This window comes from Coffea arabica, chromosome 4c, assembly GCF_036785885.1.
Source record: "Coffea arabica cultivar ET-39 chromosome 4c, Coffea Arabica ET-39 HiFi, whole genome shotgun sequence".
In the NCBI taxonomy this organism is placed as follows: domain Eukaryota; kingdom Viridiplantae; phylum Streptophyta; class Magnoliopsida; order Gentianales; family Rubiaceae; genus Coffea; species Coffea arabica.
In genome coordinates, this window is record NC_092316.1 from 8,072,905 (window position 1) to 8,094,495 (window position 21,591).

Consider the following 21,591-nt stretch of genomic DNA (forward strand, 5'->3'; position numbering starts at 1 on the left):
TTTACGGTCTACACTTTATACTACTTGTTACTTACTCATATTCAAATTGTTTATATATATTTGTTAATGAGATTGATTTTTTGTTTCAAGCAATATATATTTGTTAATGAGAATGATTTTTTGTTTCAAGCAATATATATTTGCATTAAAGTACGCATGTGATCAACAATGATCACACTATCAGTCAATACATAATTTTGCGAAATATGTAATGGTTGTCTAATCTGAATCACATTGGAAATAATTTTAGACCAATTCCTTATTAAAAAAAATCTGAATAATTTGATATTTTTATTTGTTCATTAGAGGATATGAATGTGCTACTGAATTTTTTTTTAAAATTTTGTTAAGCCAATAACAAAAGTCCCTAGATAATAGTTTGTTTTTGCTTTTTCACCTTACATCAACAGAAACAAGTTGATTGATTGAATAACGTCTAAGCATTTCATATAAAGATTTGATAGTTTAAGTACCAAATATAAACTTTTGTAAAAACTTATGGACTCCTAAGATAATTTACCCAAGTTTTGGTGCTACCATAGAACTATGAGTAGTGCTGTAAGTTTGGTCGGTCTACTGTAATTATCAATGTTTCACATAATGACAACCCTCTTTAAGTAGTTTATAAGATAATTGGAAAGTTTAAGAGAGTAGTGACTAAATAGTTGTCTTCTTCCAACTCCATAAAAGGATGAAAATCAGGCATCATATGTGTTTTACCTTGGTGTAAATATGGCAATTAGAACAAGAATTTGCATTTAAATCTTGAATTATGCATTGGAATTTTATTAGCATCACAAAAGATAGAAAGCAATTGTTACTATACACTGTCAGTGTCAGTGTATAGAATATTAATTCATATATATATATATATATAGAGGTTAATATTTGTCAAGTATTGCTATGATACATGATGGCTAGAGCTAAAGTTGAAACCTCAAACTATAAGCACACAGGCAAGTCAAAAAGTTGATGATAGAAACAGATACATAATGATAAGAAATTTGTACATAGCAATTCTTCTCATGTCCAGAGAAAAAGCATTCATACTCAGAAGACAGGCCGCATAATCAGTCAGACACAAACAGCAAAAAGCACACATAAAAGACGAAAAGTTTGGCAGAGAAAGATCATCCGAGTGCACTAGCAGACTCCACTGGCTTTCTTGTTTGATATCCTTCTCCAGTAGCTGGCTATTTCTCTTAAGTGATGATTATCAGGCTTAATTCCTTCAGTTTCATTTGCAACAGCAGTTACATGATCAATTTTAGTTGATACTCGTGGTGGTAGAGCTTCCAACTCCTTGTGATCAATTTTAGTTGATACTCGTGGTGGTAGAGCATCCAACTCCTTGAGAACCTTCTCAATATCAGAGACAAGTCTCTCTGCAAGGCTGAAATTGAAGTCTTCGCGAATTACAACTCGAAGCACAGCAATGCGTTCCGCATTTGCAGGCATTGTGTAGGCTGGAACGATCCATCCAAACCTTCTCAAACATTCTGCTACTTGGAAAACTGTGTATCTGCTGCTGTCTTTCAGGGAGAAGGCCACTAATGGAACCCCAACATCTTTCGAGACAATGTCAAACCGGCCTGTCTTTTCTAATCCTTCTTTGAGTACCTTTGCATTCTCCATGCAGTTTACCATGATGTTCCTGTAGCCCTGAAAGAAGTATCAACAAATAACAAAATAAAAAGTGAGAGAACTGAAATGGAAGTTTTTCTACCTTAAGGTGGACCTGACATGAAAGGCAGATTACATGCGCTACCTCATCAGCTATATCCACGCAGAAACTAAAGGTATCACTTCAAAGATAGAACATACACACTCATTTGGTAGGAAATAGGATGCGGACCACCAAAAGATACTAGAGCACAACTTATGATAAGCTCGTAAAAGGTAAAAAGTAAATCGCTGAATGAAAAACAATGCAATTATGTGACAGAGATAATGTACTTTGATTATTCTTTATAGGCACTCCACGACAATCTTCCATGTCTCAAAACAAGCCATATCATTACTAAAGTTACCTCATAGCCAAGTCTTATAAACTGATAGTACTGGGCAATTATTTGGCTGGATCCTGCCAGAATGAAAGAAAAATGAATTATACAAATTTTACATGGAAACAGAATAGGCAACAAACAGCCTATTATCATCAGGAGATTGATATGCCCCCCATGTTGATTAATAGAAGACCAATGCATACATCATAAATTAGTCCAAGTATAACTGCATAAATACTCAACACATTATGATAGAAGAAAAGACCTGGTTCTTTCCTGATAAAACATGTGAAACACAGATGTTACCTTTAGAGAAATTGAGAGTAAATGTAGGTTGATCAGATCCAAGGTAGTTGATATGAAACACGAGCTCTTCTGGCAAATCCTCCTTGCTTCGCCAAACTACCCACCCAACACCTGCATACACAAGGCCATACTTGTGGCCACTGACGTTGATGCTTTTCACCAGTGGTAAACGGAAATCCCACTCAAGGTCAGGGAAAAGGAACGGAGCAATAAACCCTCCACTGGCAGCATCTACATGGATCGGTGTGTTCCACCCAGTTTCTTTGTTTTTCTCGGTTAGGAGTTCGTTAAGAAGCTTAACATTCTCAAATTCACCAGTAAGTGTAGATCCCAAAATAGCTGCAACGCATATAGTGTTCTCATCCACCATCTCCACAGCTTCTTTAGGATCCATCACATAGTATCCTTCCTTTAATTTCACCTCCTTCAATTCAACTTCAAAGTACCTTGCAAATTTCTCCCAGCAAACCTACCCAGCATATATATTTTTAGAAAAGAAGATAGCTAACAGGCATTGGTTCTTAATATATACCCTGTGCTTCTATTGTGTTTTCTTATGTGGTGTGCCTCTATTGTTATTTATTTTTTCATCGTCTTCTAGTGGAGCAGATCAAGCATCATATGTTTTGCATGAAACGCCAAATTAAAAACATCAGGAAGATAAAATCATTCACCTCTGTTGTTAGCTATTCTTTTAATTCAGGAAATAATAGCAATACATTTTTTTTAATGAGATGAAAGATTCTAATCTTTGTGCAGGTATGCAGATATGCATACACAACAATTATTATTCTCATTTATTTAGTTTCTTAATTCCAAGCTTATTGCTTGCTTCAGTGGTTATGCTCATATTAGATCTACGATTTGTGACTCTATGCAAGAAGAAAATGAAGAGATACAAGCACAAATGTAAGCCACAAAATTAACTTAACTTTTCAATGCGAGCTTGTTCAAGATTAGAGAAATGCAGACTCAGTCCATCTCACAATAAAACGATGGTATTATTACATAGCCAAGAAAACAGTTGTTTACACAAATGAGCAAATTAATTATATCAATAGGAGCAATTCTACAAGCAAGCTAATTAGATTACCTGCACATTTGCCCCAGTAACAATGTTAGGTTTGTCATAAGGTTTGCCCTCAGCCTTTCTTTTGGCCTGCCACTTCCTTTTAAAAGCAAGACCTGCAAGCATTATTGCCTCCGATGATCCAACTGTGCCCACACCAATTGCTGTTTCATCATCTCCAACAGGGGCATTAAAGAGATGAGCTATCATATTGACACACCGATTCTGCAAGATCAGCAATCCCTTAATCCTTGGAAAGTGAGAGAAGCATAAAAATTTTACAAGTGGTCGAGTAACTCAAAAAATCAGCAAATAAGGAAACAAATTAGGCGCCAGTCATCAAGAGGATATAATGTTGAGGTCTTCATAAATCTCCTAAATCTTCTCCGCTGAGATAGTCTTAACCACGAGAAACAGTTTCCAAATTAAAGACAAACTTTGTGGTAACTTCTAAATGAGCAGAGCAGCAAGAGTTTCTTCAACTAATACTTCAAGTTCTCCATTTCATAAGATAATATAAATATTGAAACAAGGTAAAAGAACAAGCAACATTCTTCCAGGTTTGGTCAAGGATAAGAATAATAAGCATGCTACTTTACACTGGTCCATTCTCCATTTCGAATTATTATACTATCTTTCATAAAACAAATATCACATAAATGTAGAATTATCCTAGAGGTCTTGTGCTGAAAATCTATAAGAACCAAGAGATAGTTTAAGAACAATCGCAGTGAAGTAGTAGGAAAAAATGGAAGCACAAGCTAATTGTTGACTGTCCAAATCCAGATAGTGTGGAAAATGAGGGACCTAGAGAGTCCTCATCTGGAGGCCCCTTGGATTGGTGTGACATACTCTAACATGCAGGGACCCCAAACATATATTCTGGTGTTTGTGTCACCAATCCAAGGGGAATTTCTCATGATTCCCTAGGCTTGAATTCCGGAAAAGGAAACTTGAGACTAATTTGCTTTAGTTTGATTATGCAATGGTGAAATAGCTCGACTGAAGCCAAAGGGAACATGATTTTTTTACTACAGAAAAAAGAACATGGACGTGATAGGGATTAGAAAACACTGGTCGAGTTATTCCCCAAGGAAGCTATAGAATATCACCTGTACCCCTAGTCGAAACTCGAAAGAGGTCTACCTACTGATTGTATTTATTAAACACTACTGTTTTAGAGCCTAGGGTGAAGGGGACTTTCAACTTGGGACGGTCCAATGGAAGATATTGTATGGACTCATTCACTGGCCTCCATATATTACGGTACTAAAACACAATGGCATGTTGCAATTCACATGAAAAGAAACAGAAATTCCATTGAGCAATCCGCTTTTGTTCTTCTATGAACTCGAGGCGTCCCCAAAAGTTTCACAAATAGGGAAAACAAAAACAGTACTTAGATGAAAAGGATAAAATACAGATATCGACTCTAATAAAAAGCCTGCTTAAGTATCAGTATATTGGTTCTCAGACAAGTTGAGAGCATCAAAACCATTTTTGATTGATCAAAACAAGTCAAACTACGGAGAAAGATGGATGAAGATAAACCTGGAGTTCAGTGGTGACAGGGTATTCATCCATGTCAACATAATTCTTGTTGATGGAGTCCATCATGAGTTTATCACACTCTGGCTCCATCCAAGTGGTCACAAATGACGCAAGATTCAATCTTGGATTACCATCCAGCATCAACTCATCATTCACAATCTGATATGCTGCTTCCTTTGGCATCGAATTCTCTGGCATCTTGAACCTTTATCCGTAACCAAAATTGAACAAAGAATGCCAAAACGATTGTAAGATCAGACAGAATCTTCACCGAGCAATATTTGAGTGAATCAATGATGAGCCCAGAAAAGAAAAATGATGCAACAAACAATAGGGAGAAGAAAAGTGCACCTGGGCAGGGGTGCACGCACATATCTGGAGGCAAAAGTATAGTACAACTGCTCTTTGGAGTCCGTTACGGCTGCTGTGATCACCATTTTTCCTTTTCTCTTGCTGCTTCTGATTCTTTTCTCTTCCTCTGTTATATATCCTTGGTTCTTTTAAATCTTTCCGCTACTAATCCAGATTAAGGAAGATAAGGGTGATTGATCACAGTAAGATTGCATCTACTGAATTATTGTGTGATTCTGATGTATGGAGAGGGGGAGGAGTTGGAGAAGATTTATATCAGTGCAACCAGAACTGTTCCACGTTTGGCTGAGCCGTTGCTGTCCGGATATTATGCTTCGTCGGCAATTTCCTCCAAAGACAGGCAAGCCTCCAAATACAAATGCCACCTCAAAATTTCAATGCCAGATCAAACATGATAAGATTAACATCTTCTCGAGTCAATTTTGTAGTGGTATGTGATTTGACATGAAAGCAGAAATGGTAGCACTATTTCAACAGAACAGTCTAATGATTACTTTGCCAATAATGTCAATCGCCTCCAAAACCATTAACACAATTGGACAGAGAGCAGTATTATTTGAAATATTATTATTTGAAATAATTACTGTAGTATTTTTTTTGATATGATGTATGTGAAATAAAAAAAATAATTAAAAATATAAAAAAATAGATTGAGAAATGTATTTATGATACAAGCGAAATATTATTTGAGATATTTGTGCTATCCAAACACTCTAAAAAAACATAGGAATAAATGTTTTATTAGTATTAAGGGCGCGTCCAATGAATGTGTAATTGAGGAATAATTAAAATGAATCAATTTCATATAAATTTTGTTTGTTGCGTACAAAAAATTTATATAAAATTTTCATGAAAGTACTTTGGTTAATATGATTATAGTAATTCGGTAGTTATAATACTTAGAGTGATTATGAGTAATTATATTGACAAAATGTGATTAGATGATTAGGGTAAAAATTAATTTTTATAAAGGTAAAATTGAAAGTTCAAAAGATGATAAAAAAATGTTTACATTTACTTCCATTGTTTAGGCAATATATATTGCATAGATTATTCATGTGTTATAAAAATCTTAAATATTGAAAAATCTCTTGGTGATTAGAAGCCTTGTTTTGAAAAAAGTTTCACTCCTAATATTTATGTAGAGTTTTTCAGGAATCGGTATTTAGTTGTTACCTATAAAAGTCGAAATTTAGAGATGAAAAATAAAATGTTTGATTTTCATGGTAGGCTTATTCCCCTTTATTTTGTGCGTTTATGTTGTATCTTTAAGGCACAAAATGAAAAAAGCCATTTACGTATGAACATTTTTGCTCCTGAAATTTTTGTCATTCAGGATTCAAGACTCAAGACCGTACAGCTTTCGGAATCCCATTATTATCATGCCAAACTGGCCCTTAAGGCTGTAAAATATAAAAAATTGAGACCGACACCGGAGTAATAAATTACACCGGCAGAGGCAGTTCATAGTGACACGTAACAGAAGTTGGGCGTCCACTCACATCACCATGACTGCAGAAATTTCCTTTTTTTTTTTGCCTTTTTTTTTGGCAATTTGGCCTGGTTATTTTTTTTCTTATCAAAAGATTTCTATCATATTTTTCCTCAAAAAAAAAAAAAAAGAAGATATCTACACATTCCAAGTGTTGTTTGAAATTAAAATTTCAGGATTTGGTTAGATTTTAAAATCCACCAAAACATGGTGAAGTTTGAAATACAAATGACTATTTTTTGATCTTAATATTTGTTTCCCTTATAGTGTATTTGGATAACTAATTGTTTACATAAATTTATCTACTTATATCATAAATATATATTTTTTGACTATTTTTTTATCCCATACATATCACATCAAATAAATGGTACGATATTTCTTTTAAAATCATCCCAAATAATCTCCTATTCAAACGGACTATTGATTATCTGCGAGCTTATAATTCTTTCAAATGGGTACTTTTTGGATTACAATTTTTCTTTGAAAATTTGTTACATTTTTTCGTGAACACATTTTCTAATTATTTGTTTACCTCACATATATCAAATCGTTATAATAATTTTTTCTATAAAAAAAATCCAGAAAAATACAATCCAAACAATACCTTAATTTTATTTTTTTTTTACAGATATTGTTGTTTATGCTATAAATTTCAGAATTGGATGGTTTTCATTTTCTTGAAATACAACCTTTTATTTTTGGTGATTAGCTGATTCTTGTGCAAAAGAAAATAGGCCACCTCGATAAAATGATTAAGAACCTTCATGAACACGTATGTGTTTCTAAGTCCCTAATCACACGTAATCAAATCAAGTCTGTCCATTAAAAAATCTAGTGAGTATAATTTAAGAAATTGCATTGGTGCAAGTGAAATTGAGAATAACTGAACAAGTGTGTCCCATGGGCCATGACTATCAATCCTGACTCTCCAGGCAAGTAGGCTGTTTCTTTTGTAAAGTTAATGAGGAGACAGCGTTCTTGGAATGGGCCACGTAAGGAATGGGCTTAACCTGCACTGATTGCAGCCACGTGATAGGCTTGGCTCTCCTTCTTTTGCATTCATAAGACGCAATCAAATCCCCTGGCGTCTAGACTCTAGACTATTGAGGTCTCGGGAGAATAAAGATATTGGAAAAAAATTAAAAGAAAATAAAAGTCTTGGAATCCAAAGACGCAGGGAATTTTTTTTTTTTTTTTTTTTTTTGTTTTGATAGTTTAATCAGAAGAGGTTTAGACAACATGAAGTACTGAGATTTTGCTGTACAATGAGCCACCACACACACACACACGCACCAATATATCTACCAACTAGATAAGAGGACAATTGAAATTCTCCGTTGAATGCCAAGTGTCAATATATTATTAGAGGAAGGAGTTTATTTTTTGATTTTTGGGATTTAAAGAGTGAGAAATGTCTATTTGAGACTTGATCTCCAAATTCAAGGGCTTAATAGTTCCTTACTATTTAGGGACTAATTGGTAACAATGCTTTAATTATTTTCATTTGTTCCTTTTGTTTGGTTTTTAATTGGTTGGAAAGGTCAATTGAATTCTTTTATGAAAACTAGCTCATTAAATAGTTGCTAACTATTCATGGTTATTTTTGTAGATTTGAAATTATTTCTTTTATAATTTTCTAGTCAAATGTAAATAGTTGTAGACTATTTGTGGGTCCTTTTATAACATAGACTGTTTTGAATTGTATTATAGTATTAATTATATAAATTAATGGAGTCATGCCCGTTAGTATGACCGATGACTGATGACGTAAGTTAGTCAATACCACCTTAATGGTCTTATTAGTCAGTGAAGTTCCTTTTTCTTCATTTAGCCAGAATTTCCTTCCTCTTTCTTTTCGTCGAATAGCCTCTTTCTTTCCCTCGAATAGGTAGCTATATAAGTCTGCAAAATCTTCACTTTTCTACCAATTTCTCCAACAACTAATTATCCTTCCTTTTGATTGCAACCCAAAAAATCCTCCACATGCACGTGAATTTTTGTTCTGCCCCAAAAATTAGGTCAGTGAAATTTCTTTTCCCCAAAATCTACGAGCCTGCAAAATCTTCAATTTCCTGCCAATTTCTCAAACAACTAATTGTACTTCCTTTCGATTGCCTCCCAAAAAATCGTCCACATGCACTTGAATTCTTCTTTTGCCCCAAAAATCAGTTCATTGAAATCTCTTTTCCCCCAAAATCAGCTCATTTTAGGGACGACTACTGTGCCAACTTATCATCTATGGTACAACTTTCAGAACTTACTATTCCCAGCCTTATATATACTTCTGTTTCCAAGTTTTGCCGGTATTCAAAAGACGAGCAAAGAAAAAATAGGTATTTTCTATTTTCTCTCCTTCTATTTTGAGCTGCAATTTTTTAGTTTGAATGCTCTTGCCTTCTGTTTATTGCCTTCCGTTAATTAAAGACTGCCATGTGTTTGATATTATGCATAAAAGAATAATTATGATGGTAATTTTTTGATTAACTTATGTTTACTTTTTTCTCTGTTTTTATTAATTTCAAATGTTGCCGGACTTTTGCCAACATTCAGGCGAGCAAAGAAAATATAGGTATGTTTTTATTTTCTCTCATTCTATTTTGAACTGCAATTTTTTTGTTTCACTGTTGTTGCCTCTGTTTATTGCCTTCCGTTAATTAAGGAATGCATATGTTTGATGTTATGCTATGATGGTTTACTTTTCCCTCTGTTTTTAATTTCAAATGTTGCATGATGCTGTTAGCTGTTTATCTATTCAATAATTACATCATTTAGTATGATTGTAGTTTGGGTTATTAAGGTAGTCATTTTGATATATATTAGTTAGTTTTAGCTATTTTAGGATGTTTTGATTTTGTCATTGTTGTGTGCCTTTCGCTTAGTATCTTGCTTAGTTTATAGTAAAATTAGATTTTGATCTTTTGTGTTTCAAAATGAAGAAAAAAAGAAAATTTAGTACGGGTTTTAGATTGATAGATGAGATGTTTGATGATGCTTTTGATCTAAGAATGTTAGAAAGAAACAAAAAGACAAACTTAAATATGCTGATTGAGCATATGAAGTTTACTGTCGATTCTTCTGTTTCTCAGCCATATTCTCCTTTTGTAATCAACTGTGAGAATGACATTCGTGAAAGCCACTTTGTTGAAACATGTGTTTCACAAAATCACATCGATAGGAATCTAATTCTGCCAAATGACTGCAAAGGTAAAAATGTTTGCTTTCCTCCAGAAAATGCTGGAGAAATTCATTATACCTCTGATTCTACTGACAATCATTGTTTGCCCACAATGAATTCATGTTTGATCAATCTCTCTGATGTTGAACCTGTTGGTTCATCACAAGTGAACTGCAATGAGCAATCCTTTGTTATAGAAAATCAGTTTCAATGTGAACAAGTCACAAACGTTAAAGGAAAAAATAGTTATTTTGAAATATCAAATCTAGATATGGAACTAGCTAATTATACTCCTCCTCATCCCCTCTCTGTGAATAGGCATATACCTATAATAGTTAGTGCTCCTGTTATATCTTATGATAAGAGCCCTCTTGAATATTCTAAAATATATCATGGAGAGGTAATAAATAAGAAAGAATATAGGAGACAGGCCTACTTTAGATGGAAAAAGAAAAGATTGAGAGCAAAATCTAGATCAATTGCTTCTACAAATACAACTGAAAATCGAACAAGCATCACAATTGTTAATGAGTGTTCCTCAGTTGTTGATGTTCAGCGTAGTTCTCGATCTCGTTCCAAGCATCGCAGATCAGCTCTCAAAAAACCCAGCCAGGTCTATAGTTAATACTTTTAAGTTTTCTAATATATGTTTTTACACTAGCATTAAAATAAATTGAATGATTTGACTACTAAATGCTCTAAAATAATTATATTTTAGGAAGAGGGTGCAAAACAAGCAAAGCTTTGTTGGATATAATTCCTGACAAAGCTGATATCCTACCACACCAACTAGATTGTCCTCATTGCGGAGCGAAGAAGTTTTTTTTCTGACACAACATATTTTTGTTGCCAAGATGGTTAAGTTGTTTTGGCTCAAAATAAAATTTCAGATATCTTTAAAGAGTTATTGATTTCATCTTCACAAGAGGTACAATCTTTTAGAACTCTTATTAGAACGTATAATAATCATTTTGGATTCACTTCCTTCAGTGTTAAAGCTGATCTGACTCTCTCAAAAAGGATTAAAGGAATTTACACTTCTAGAATTCAAGGACAAATATATCATTTTCTGAATGATTTCAATTCAAGCAATGGTCATAGTAATAATTTGCAATTATATTTCAATGACTTTGAAACTGAAATAAGCAATCGATTAGCAGCTTGTCCTAGACTATCTGAAAGTGTAATTAGGAAAATTATGCAAGTTCTTGAGTCTAATCCATATGCAAAATTCTTTAGAAATTTGAGAGAGATACCTAATTTAGATAACTACTGCATTGTGTTAAAAACTCTGCCTGGTGTTGATCAAAGAGTTTATAATAGACCAACAACTTCACAAGTTGCAGGCTTGTGGGTTGAGGGGCAAGAAAATGGAGAGACCAGCAGGCGTGATATTAGAGTTCATATCCATAGTGGTGCTTCAAAAAATATACAATACTATTATAGATATTATGATCCACTCCAATATCTAATACTTTTTCCTTTTGGTGATCTTGGCTGGCACCAAGGAATACCAAAGAAAGGAGCAAAAGTATATAGAAGAAAGGGGAAAAAAAAAAAGCAACATGTAGCAAATTTGATTTCCCCTGCAAATGCTGCTACAACAGAACAATTAATCCAAAATGAAGAACATAGTTAGTACAATAACTATATGCCATGATCTTTCATTTTACATATTTAATATTTATGATTACACATTTAATGATGTACTGTTATTATTTCCACAGCAATGGAAAGCATACATGAAGATCCAAATTTTGTGTCCCTTCGAGAATATTATTGTTATAAACTTCAGATTAGGGACAATGATGAATCATGGTTATTACATTTTGCTCGACTCCTACAACAATATATTGTTGATCAATATATGAAGCTTGAGACACAAAGACTCGACTTTTATAGATTACAACAAGAGGAAATTAGGAGAGAGTTCTTGAAAGGCATAATAGATGCTTTAAAATCAGGTAAAAGTCAAGCATGTAATGTTGGCCAGCGTATCATATTAACACCATCCTTTATTGGAGGGTCAAGAAATATGAGATGTAAATACATGGATGTAATGACATTAGTACAAAAGTATGGTAAATCAGATATATTTTTGACCATGACTTGCAATCCTAATTGGCCAGAAATAAAAGAATACTTAATAGACAAAGAAGAGAGACAAAACAGATCAGATTTGCTTGTTAGAGTATTTCATGCTAAGTTAGAGCAGCTCAAAAATGAACTTTTGAAAAAATGCATCTTTGGTGAAGTGGCAACTTACACTTATGTCATTGAATACCAAAAACGTGGACTGCCACATGCACATTTCTTGCTAATTTTAAAGTCAAAATTCAAGATGTATACCCCTGAAAAATATGATAAAATTGTTTGTGCTGAGATACCAAATAAAGAGAAAAATGAACATCTATATAATTTGGTCATTAAACGTATCCTTCATGGACCATGTGGTTCACTTGATCCAACAGGTGTATGCATGAGAAAAAATGGAACTTGCAAGAATAATTTTTCAAAAAATTTCTGTGAGGAAACTATCCAAACTCTTAATGCATATCCTGAATATCGAAGGAGAGATGATGGAGTTCAAATTAAGATCAAATCAGCTCTTTTAGATAACAGATGGGTTGTACCATACAATCCATATCTTTTGGCTAAATTTGATTGTAATCTTAATGTTGAAATATGCTCTATAATTAAGGCAGTCAAATACATTTATAAGTATATCTATAAAGGTCATGATAGAACAAACTTTTGTGTAGTAAATAATAAACTTGATTCAGAAATCGATGAAATTAAACAATATGTATCAGCTAGGTGGGTGTCTCCACCTGAGGCAGCATGCAGAATTTTTAGATTTTGAATGAGTGAAATAAAACTAGCTATTATTCATTTACAATTACATTTGGAGAATTATCAGCCAATGAGTTTAAAAAAAAAAAAGCTAATCTTCAAAATGTTGTCAATAACTATCATTTGAAAAAAACAATGCTCACTGAATTTTTTTACATGAATAGGACAGATAAAGCAACTTAGGATCTAAACTGTACTTATGTAGAGTTTCCTAATCATTTTGTCTGGTTACCTAAACAAAAATACTGAAAATTGAGAGAAAGAGGCGAATCAATAGGTCGAATAATGACTGCTCATCCTTCTGAAGGAGAACGATACTACTTGAGATTACTCTTATCAAAGGTTCGATGTCCAACTTCATTTGATGACTTAAGAACCTTTAATGGAGTTCAAGTAGAAACGTTCCAAGAAGCAGCATTAATTCGAGACTTGATACAAAATGATAACAGCCAAGAAATTTGTTTACAAGAAGTCTCACTGTTTCATATGCCCTATGAAATGAGGTGACTTTTTGCAACACTTTTGGGTTATTCTTGCCCTAATGACCCAAAGGCATTGTGGCAGAATTTTGAATCTTCTATGTCAGAAAATTTTGCCAAATGTTCAACAATGACATTTGCACAAGTGAAAAGAAATGTCCTGCAACAAATTGATGGATTTTTGCAATCCATAGGAAAAAGTATACATTCATATAATTTGATTCCCCCTAGATTCTTTTATGAAAATATAGAGAATGAAACTTGAGAATTAAGAGCAGAAAGAAACATTGTCATTCCAGAAACTGACTTGAATTCAATTAAACTACTCAATGAAAAACAGATAAAAGCATTCATAGTCATATCTGAGAGAATTTACTCAGATAGACCTAGTATTTTTTTCATTGACGGTTCAGGTGATACTGGGAAAACATTTCTGTACAAAGCTTTGTTAGTTGATGTTAGATCTAAAGGTTATCTTGCACTTGCTACAGCTATATCAGGAATTGCAGCTTCCATTTTACCAGGTAGAAGGATTGCACATTCCAGATTTAAAATTTCAATAGATATCTTTGATGGTGTAACATGTTGAGTTAGTAAACAAACTTCTTTCGCTGCAATGATCAAAGAAACAAAACTAATAATCTGGGATGAAGCACTAATGTCTAAAAAAGCAACAATTGAAGCTTTAGATGATCTCTTAAGAGATTTAATGAATTCAGAAGAAGTATTTAGAGGAAAGGTAGTTGTGCTTGGTGGAGATTTTAGACAAATATTGCCAGTTGTTAGAAAGGGAACAAAAGCTGAAATGATAAATGCATGTTTAATAAATTCTCCATTATGGCACAAATTAAAAAATTTACAATTAATAGAGAACATGAGAGCAAAATTAGATCCTACATTCACACAGTTTCTTTTAAAAATTGGAGATGGAACACCGGAAACATATGAGAATGATATAGTAAAACTTTCATCTTCAATTATAGTTAACTATAATAATGAGACTGATGCAATTAAAAAACTAATCAATATTATGTATCTTTAATTTAAAGATCCTTCAAAGAAATTGCATTGCTCACAAAATAGAGCAATTTTAACTACAAAGAGTAACTTTGTAGATGAACTAAATGATCAATTGACCGAAAAATTTCCAAGAGATTTGACTGAGTACTTAAACTATGATGAAGCACTGAATGAAATCATTAATCTGAATATATTGATCTCTTAAATACTCTTACGCCTAACAATTTACCTCCACATATGTTACTGTTAAAATCCAATGCCCCAATAATTCTTTTAAGAAATCTTGATCCTACTGAAGGATTATGCAATGGGACAAGACTGATAATAAAGAGTTTGAGCAAGAATGTTATTTGTGCTAAAATTGTAGTCGGTGATTTTTGTGACAAAGAAGTTTTTATACATAGAATTTTCATGTAGCCACTAAGTGATGAACAATATCCAGTTCCATATAAGAGAACACAATTTTCAATTCGTTTGTGCTTTGCGATGACAATAAATAAAACACAAAGCCAAACTTTAGATTTTGTTGGTATTTATTTGAAAGAACCTATGTTTTCACATGGCCAATTATATGTTGCACTTTCAAGAGCCAAAATAGCTTCAGCTGTAAAAGTGCTTATCAGGCGAACTTATTTTGATAAATCATGCACTAATCATACTAAAAATATAGTACATAAAGAAGTTCTTGAAGCTTTCCAGATTGCATTATCAGGTTTTAATATTCATGGCCTTTTTTGTTTAGAAATTTATTATTTTGTTTAATTGACTATCTAATTTCTCTATGAATATAGGTCATCATGCCTAGACATATATCTTCAGTGCTAGACATTCAGAAAGGAGCAGAAAAATAGACTGTTCTAGCACAAGTTGTTCACAAGGCCACAATCAACTGACTCGTGAAGTTCCACCTAAGCGAATTATGCGCTTTCTGCTCATAGATATTGAGGTCAGCAAATACTTTCCTATTTCTCTGCTCATTAAATTCATTTCTGAGAACATTTCAGAATCTGTATAAGAACATTTCATGATTTGTCTGTTCATTACATTTGCTTAAGAAAAAATCCTTAGTATTCATGTAAGTTTATACATACTATGATATTAGAACTATAGTTTCATTGTAAGTGAATAATCACCTAACTATTAAAGTATTCATTTCTATAATTTTAATTTCTATGTGATAAATATGATGTTAGCCATCAAGATGACAGTTATGATTTTAACTCATAATATATATAAAACTAACTTTTCCTAATCCTAATCAGGGAACAAAAGTTTTTGTTGTCACCTATGAACAACACATCAAGGTCTTCAGCAAATTTCTACAGCCTTATCAAAGATATTATGTTTCTAATGCAATTGTCGTTCCTGCTGACCCAACATACAGAGTTGGGACCTATGAATGCTCTTGAATTTTGAACTACAAGACTTTGATTAAAAATTATGCTGAACCTGTGCCACCTTTGTTGCCTTGCATATATTTGAGCTGACAAACTTCTATAAGCTACACAGATATGCAGATTCAGATAATATTTGTAGTAATTTTTCTTACATTATTTTTTAATTTACTTGACAATCATTTGATATTTTATTGATTGCTTACATCCATATTAATAATTTTATTTCAGATATTAGAGGCTTTGTGATTCAGGCATTACCAGTAAAAAAGGCAGATCCAGATTGTACTTCTAGAGACATTATAATAGTGAATGAAGAGTAAATCAAATCTGAATATTACCTTTTTATTAAGTCATTTTAGATTAATGATAGCAGTTACAAATTTTTGTTATACCTGACAGGAAAAAACTCATGCTTATGACTCTTTGGAATGAATTTGAACATGATGAAGAGAGCAAAATAGCAGACATGATTAGCACTGCCCCTCTAATCATAGCTCTCCGTGTTAAAGCTAGGGGTGTTTCGCGAATCGATCCGCTCGCGAGCGGCTCGAATACGAGCTCGACTCGAGCTCGTCAATATCGAGTTCGAGTCGAGCTCGAGCCAATTAAGTCGATCTCGAGCTCAAAAACATTAAGCTCGTTGGCTCGCGAGCTCAATTATATATTTATTTTTTATTTTTTATTTTTTATTTAATAGTAAAATTACCTATATATTTCTAATATTTTATTATTTGTTAAAAAAATTATTATTTTATTCATTTTTAAAAATAAATATTTATTTTTTTTAAAAAAAATAAAATAATAATAATTATTTTTTTATTTTTTAAGCTCGACTCGAATTTGACTCGAGCTCGAGCTCGAGCTTGATATTTTAACCTCGTCGAGGTCGAGCTCGAGTTTCACAAAATTAACTCGAGCTCGGCTCGTTTAGCCAAAACTCGGCTCGAGTTCGTCTCGTTTGCACCCCTAGTTAAAGCGACCACATTCAATAGTAAAATTTTCATTATGCATTATGATTTCTTTACTATTTGTCTTCTAAGTACTTGATATGTTATATTACTAAAACATTTCATCATTTTTACAGTTTTATCATTCATTACAAGGTATTCATCTGGAATTCTGATAAATCCTTCACTCCCAGATGGCCTCTCTTTTAGGCAATGGTAAGTGTAATTTTCTTTTTATTTTTTACCATAAATTATCAATTCATTTTACTGGTAAATTTTTTATTCGTGCTCTAAACATAACCAATCAGGTTTAGTTTGAACAAGGAAGAAATAAAAAATTTACTTGATGCTAAAGCATACAATGATGCAAACTGTTTACTTCCTCCTCCAAATGAAGAAGATATCAAAGCAATCAGCAATTTTCACGCATCATTTTCAGTTGTAAGTGCCATTTGTTATTTTAAAATTTTGTTTAAATATAACTATTTTGTCTCTAATTTACATTCAAATACTATTCATGGTTAGTGAACTCAGCAAAAGACAGCTTGGGTGCAAGGAACTGTCAAACTTGCATATGGATTCACCAAATAGTGGACTACTGCTTGTGTGATTTGTCACAAAATTGTGAATGCTAACATTGACTGGATCATCCATTGTCCTTCATGCAAATAGTAAAGTGATGTTGAATTCAGGTTAGACCATTAACTTATGTTTCTAAATTAAACATTATTCGGATTTGTTACCATATATTAATCTTAATTATTTCACTCAATTAAAGGGCTTGCATTCCAATTATTATAACTGATGCTTCGAGCTCAATACATTGCATTATATCTGGAGAAGATGCTGAAAAAATGATTGAGTTCACTCCACTGCAACTTAAGCAAGCACAAGAAGATGTAAGTAAAAATTTTGTGTCTTATATTCAACCATAAATACAAATATACATACAAAACAATCATTTTCTGGTTTCTGGTGTAGGGCCTTGGAATAGACACTGAACTTAATGATACCTTGAAAAAGTACACAGTGGTATGTTTTCTGAAATCCTATGAGACTCCCTTCCAAGGTCAACTCTAGAGAAAGAATACTGTCATTAAGGCTTACACTGCAGCTGAACTATCGCATAGTCCACTTCCACTGGCACTTCCAGAAAACACTCAAGTTTCTTCTGCACTTGGCAGTTCATCAGCAAGGCATGCAGAAAAATCATCAAATAGTCATACCAACCACAAAGTTGGTACTTGAAGAAATTGCTGAAGCTAGTTCTTACAAAGAAGGCCAGGCATCTACAACCAGTGGAGCAAAAAGAAGCCTTGAGTTTCCAAAAGATTTACCAGCAGACACACTTGCTAAACATGCAACAAAGACTCCTGAACAGTTTGCCAAAGAACCTACAAAATCGTATAGTCCACCTGGCAATATCAAAGATAGTTCAGCAAAGAAAGCTAAAGCAAACGAAGACTGATATGGCCTAATTCTGTACTTTTGTTAAATCTTTTGTTCATTGCCTTGGTGCTTGCCTTCATTGCTTAGACAATATCTTTTGAATTATATTATGATTCATTATTCTTTTGACTTAAAAAGTAATGGATCCTAATATAACTATTAATAGTTTAACCATCAATGTTGTAATTCAATAGGCAATGAAACTTATTTAAGCCTCCTAATATGCAATTGTGGCTAGCACTCAAGTATGTATTCTACTAAGACATAAATGATTGAGTTTATGTAATGAATGATTGTGATTTGTATATTATTTACCTCTTGAACCTATATATACATTATGATCTTTTAGCAAATTATCCTCATTGTTATAGATTTAGTTGGTCATATCAGTGGGTAGACTGTGCATTGCACGGCCAGACCCATGCTAGTATATATATATAGTAGAGGTACCTCGGCTATGTAAGGCACCCTGGAAACTTAGTTGAATACATAGTAACAAATCATTTTAGTACATAATGAATAGAGATATAACTATATAAGAAAAAATTGAGTATCAAAATAATTTAAAAGTTGTTGTGAAGAAAAATTCTATCTATGAAGTTAGCCCCCTATTTTTTTGTGATTTGAACAAAGATTTTTTAACCAGTATTACGTGTATATAATGGTACCAAAAAAGAAGAGAAAACAAATCCATTATGAGTACATTGTTGGTTTAATAACAACAAAATTTTAGTTGTAATTAAACAAAACAATCATATTATTTCTAGCACTTTAATAAATAAATTTTTTTTGATAGTTTAACCAGAAGAGTTTTAGTGCCTGTTTGATAACATAAAAAAGTGCTGAAACTGAATTCATTCAAACATTCAGATGTTGTGGGTATTTGATAAATAAAAATTCACCTGCTGAATTTATTAAGTGGTACTGAATTTGTATGTATTTTTTTCAGCACAAGAATCGTAGCTGAATGCTTAATTTGATAAGAATCAAGAGATTTACTTCAACTACTTTATCTTATCTACCAAATATATCCCTGTTTGTTAATTACATTCAAAATCCTTATCTAATTAAACAACCTAATATTTCCTATTTAAAATCCTTATCTAATAAAACAAAACAACCTGATATTCTCTATTCAAAATTTTTTTCTAACAATAGTATTTTTTTGCAGTAATTTTCATCCACAAACATTTATATTTTCATATATATATTTTTTTGTGCAGATAAATATTATTTATGTGATGCAACTTATCCACACACACGTGGCTTTGTGACACCATATCGAAATATTAGATATTGGTTGTCTGATTTTCGAAATGCTTCTCGTCCAAGATCAAAAGAATAACGTTTTAACCAAGCACATGCAAGATTGAGAAATGTAATTGAACGTGCTCTTGGAGTATTAAAAGCTCGTTTTCCTATTTTTAAAACGATGAAACCATACCCTTTTCCCACACAAAGAAATATTGTCATTGTATTCATTGCTCTTCACAATCATTGTCATTTTCATACCTAACAATTTTAAATTAATTAAATCATAGGTTCTATTTTCTTTTTGGATTAAAAGATAGAAGGGCAAAATTGTACAATTTAGCTTCTTAAGCATTAAGTTATGAATATTTATCAAACAGTATAAATAGATTCAACATTAAGATTCAGACATTCATATATCTCTTTTCAGTACTTAAAATTCAGCAAATGAATTATTTCAGTATTCAGAGTTCAGAATTCAGAATTCAAATTCAGTGTTATCAAACGGAGCCTTAGAGAACATGGAGTACTGAGATTTTGTTGTACAATTTCGTAAATGTTGCAGAATAGAATGTACCAAAAATATGACAGCTATATTTGGTATTTTGTCATGTTAATCTCTAAACACACCATAAAAAAATTCCTAAATCCAGTAGAAAGAAAGGATACAGATATAAGAAAGTGAACAAGGCACTAATTGGGAAGTTTAAGGAGCCACCACACACTCACACACAAAAAATATAATATATATATATATATATAACTTAAATTAATTTTGGGACAACACCTGTATGTTTTGACTCCTGCAATTCCAAGATTAGATGTCCAAAAAAGCGTCACCTCTTGATGTAGATTATAGTAGTGTTTTTGAATAGAATAGTTTGAGATATTATTTGGAATAATTATTGTAATAATTTTTAGGATAAAAAATAAAAAAGTTTCCTCTGGTAAACCTAATATACAGAAAAGTTTCATGTAATTTCAAAATATACAACACGACACCCCATATTTTGAATTAAATTATAAATGCGACGGAATCCATTAAACTTAACAAAAATGGATGAAATGACCAAAATGCCCTGATATAATTAAGTAAAAGACGGCTCAAAAAAATTATTTATTTTATTCTCTAGATAAAGAGAATTGAGGGTTAAAGGGTAGAACATGTATATTTGTTAAAAATTATGTATAAATTTTTTTTTAACTTCCAATAAGTCATTACCGTTAAATTTAACGGATTCCGTCAACTTTATAATTTAGTTCAAAGTACGGAGTATCGTGTTGTATATTTTGAAACCATGGGGAATTTTTTGTATATTTGATTTACCACATGGAACTTTTTTATAGTTTATTCTACTTTTTATGATGTAATATATATATATAGAATAAAAATGTGAATTGAGAAATATGTTTATAATGTAAATAAAGTATTATTTATTTGAAATAATTTAACTATCTAACAACTCTACCGAAAAAACCTGTATCTTACCTTATCCAAATTGAAGAAAAGATGGGAAGATGGTAGCATTTGTTGCTCAAAATGAGATTAGCTTTAAAGGACTACCTTTTGAGCTGGAACAAAAAATTTGTCGTGTATTTGATCTAAAAAGATTGCGAACGAGACTCGATAAGGGTTCAAGTTAAACATGCAAAGAAATGTCTTGAAAGATATCAACCTTTTCACCTGGAGAATATATATTAACAAATGAATAGCGTTTGAGCTTTAATATGTGTCTTAAGTCGAACTTCAACTCTATTATATGCTCAATCTGTTTTTCTTTGTGGTAATAATGATTATTACCTTCTTGATAATCGAGTATGTAGCTCATATTGCCTTTTTAAGTTCTAACATAACCATATTAGGGTAGGGTTCAGTTGGGCTCAATTTCTTGGAAGTTGCAGCCCTGCTAAAGATTATCTTTCCTCGCACCTACAATGAAGGATGAGGGGCAGGCCCGTCCTCGATTGGTGTACAAGAATAATATCAGACACCCCTCCTGAGGTTTCTCTTAATATTACTTAGCACTCTTAAATATTTAAAAAATCACTTACCTCCCTTTAGTTATTTGTGTAACAAAATTTTCAAAAATCCTAAATTACCCTTCTACTTGCTAAATAAAAGTACTCCTAGATCACTTTTTTTACTTCAAAAAATCATCATTTAAAAAATAATTTCTAATAGTACTACCACATCATAATGCTATAGTTTATAAAAAATATA

General features: G+C 32.4%; 2 protein-coding genes across 14 annotated transcripts; one reads left to right on the forward strand and one right to left on the reverse strand.

Moving 5' to 3' along the window:
- Window positions 1-961: 961 nt before the first annotated feature.
- LOC113739781 (glutamate decarboxylase-like) lies at window positions 962-5,804 on the reverse strand. The gene is made up of 6 exons (XM_027267116.2): window positions 5,284-5,804; window positions 4,933-5,137; window positions 3,406-3,606; window positions 2,313-2,781; window positions 2,031-2,083; window positions 962-1,662 (listed from the first exon to the last, which is right to left on the reverse strand). Exons 1-6 carry the CDS (start codon window positions 5,367-5,369, stop codon window positions 1,144-1,146), a joined length of 1,533 nt encoding a protein of 510 aa, XP_027122917.1. The 5' UTR covers window positions 5,370-5,804; the 3' UTR covers window positions 962-1,143.
- Window positions 5,805-8,600: 2,796 nt separating this feature from the next.
- LOC140005221 (uncharacterized) lies at window positions 8,601-18,448 on the forward strand. Of its 13 annotated transcripts, none has more exons than XM_072045846.1 (9): window positions 8,601-9,132; window positions 9,350-9,368; window positions 15,118-15,272; window positions 15,952-16,039; window positions 16,808-16,886; window positions 16,979-17,362; window positions 17,449-17,569; window positions 17,652-17,702; window positions 17,785-18,448. In XM_072045846.1, exons 7-9 carry the CDS (start codon window positions 17,525-17,527, stop codon window positions 18,136-18,138), a joined length of 450 nt encoding a protein of 149 aa, XP_071901947.1. In that variant the 5' UTR covers window positions 8,601-9,132; window positions 9,350-9,368; window positions 15,118-15,272; window positions 15,952-16,039; window positions 16,808-16,886; window positions 16,979-17,362; window positions 17,449-17,524; the 3' UTR covers window positions 18,139-18,448. The 13 variants fall into 13 exon arrangements, 12 of the variants coding, with proteins under 12 accessions (XP_071901947.1, XP_071901950.1, XP_071901948.1 ...); XM_072045849.1 differs by having other exon boundaries at window positions 17,196-17,362; XM_072045847.1 differs by lacking the exon at window positions 15,952-16,039 and having other exon boundaries at window positions 17,068-17,111; window positions 17,196-17,362.
- Window positions 18,449-21,591: the final 3,143 nt, after the last annotated feature.

Bases quoted from the DNA above. Each gene is read 5' to 3' on its own strand.
- LOC113739781 (XM_027267116.2), bottom strand. From the start codon at position 5,369: ATGGTGATCACAGCAGCCGTAACGGACTCCAAAGAGCAGTTGTACTAT. The intron at 5,138-5,283 runs GTGCACTTTTCT...TTACGGATAAAG, and splicing joins GTGCGTGCACCCCTGCCCAG to GTTCAAGATGCCAGAGAATT. The intron at 1,663-2,030 runs GTAACTTTAGTA...TACTTCTTTCAG, and splicing joins TTATAAGACTTGGCTATGAG to GGCTACAGGAACATCATGGT.
- LOC140005221 (XM_072045840.1), top strand. From the start codon at position 9,287: ATGTTTACTTTTTTCTCTGTTTTTATTAATTTCAAATGTTGCCGGACT. The intron at 9,369-11,701 runs GTATGTTTTTAT...TTATTTCCACAG, and splicing joins GGCGAGCAAAGAAAATATAG to CAATGGAAAGCATACATGAA.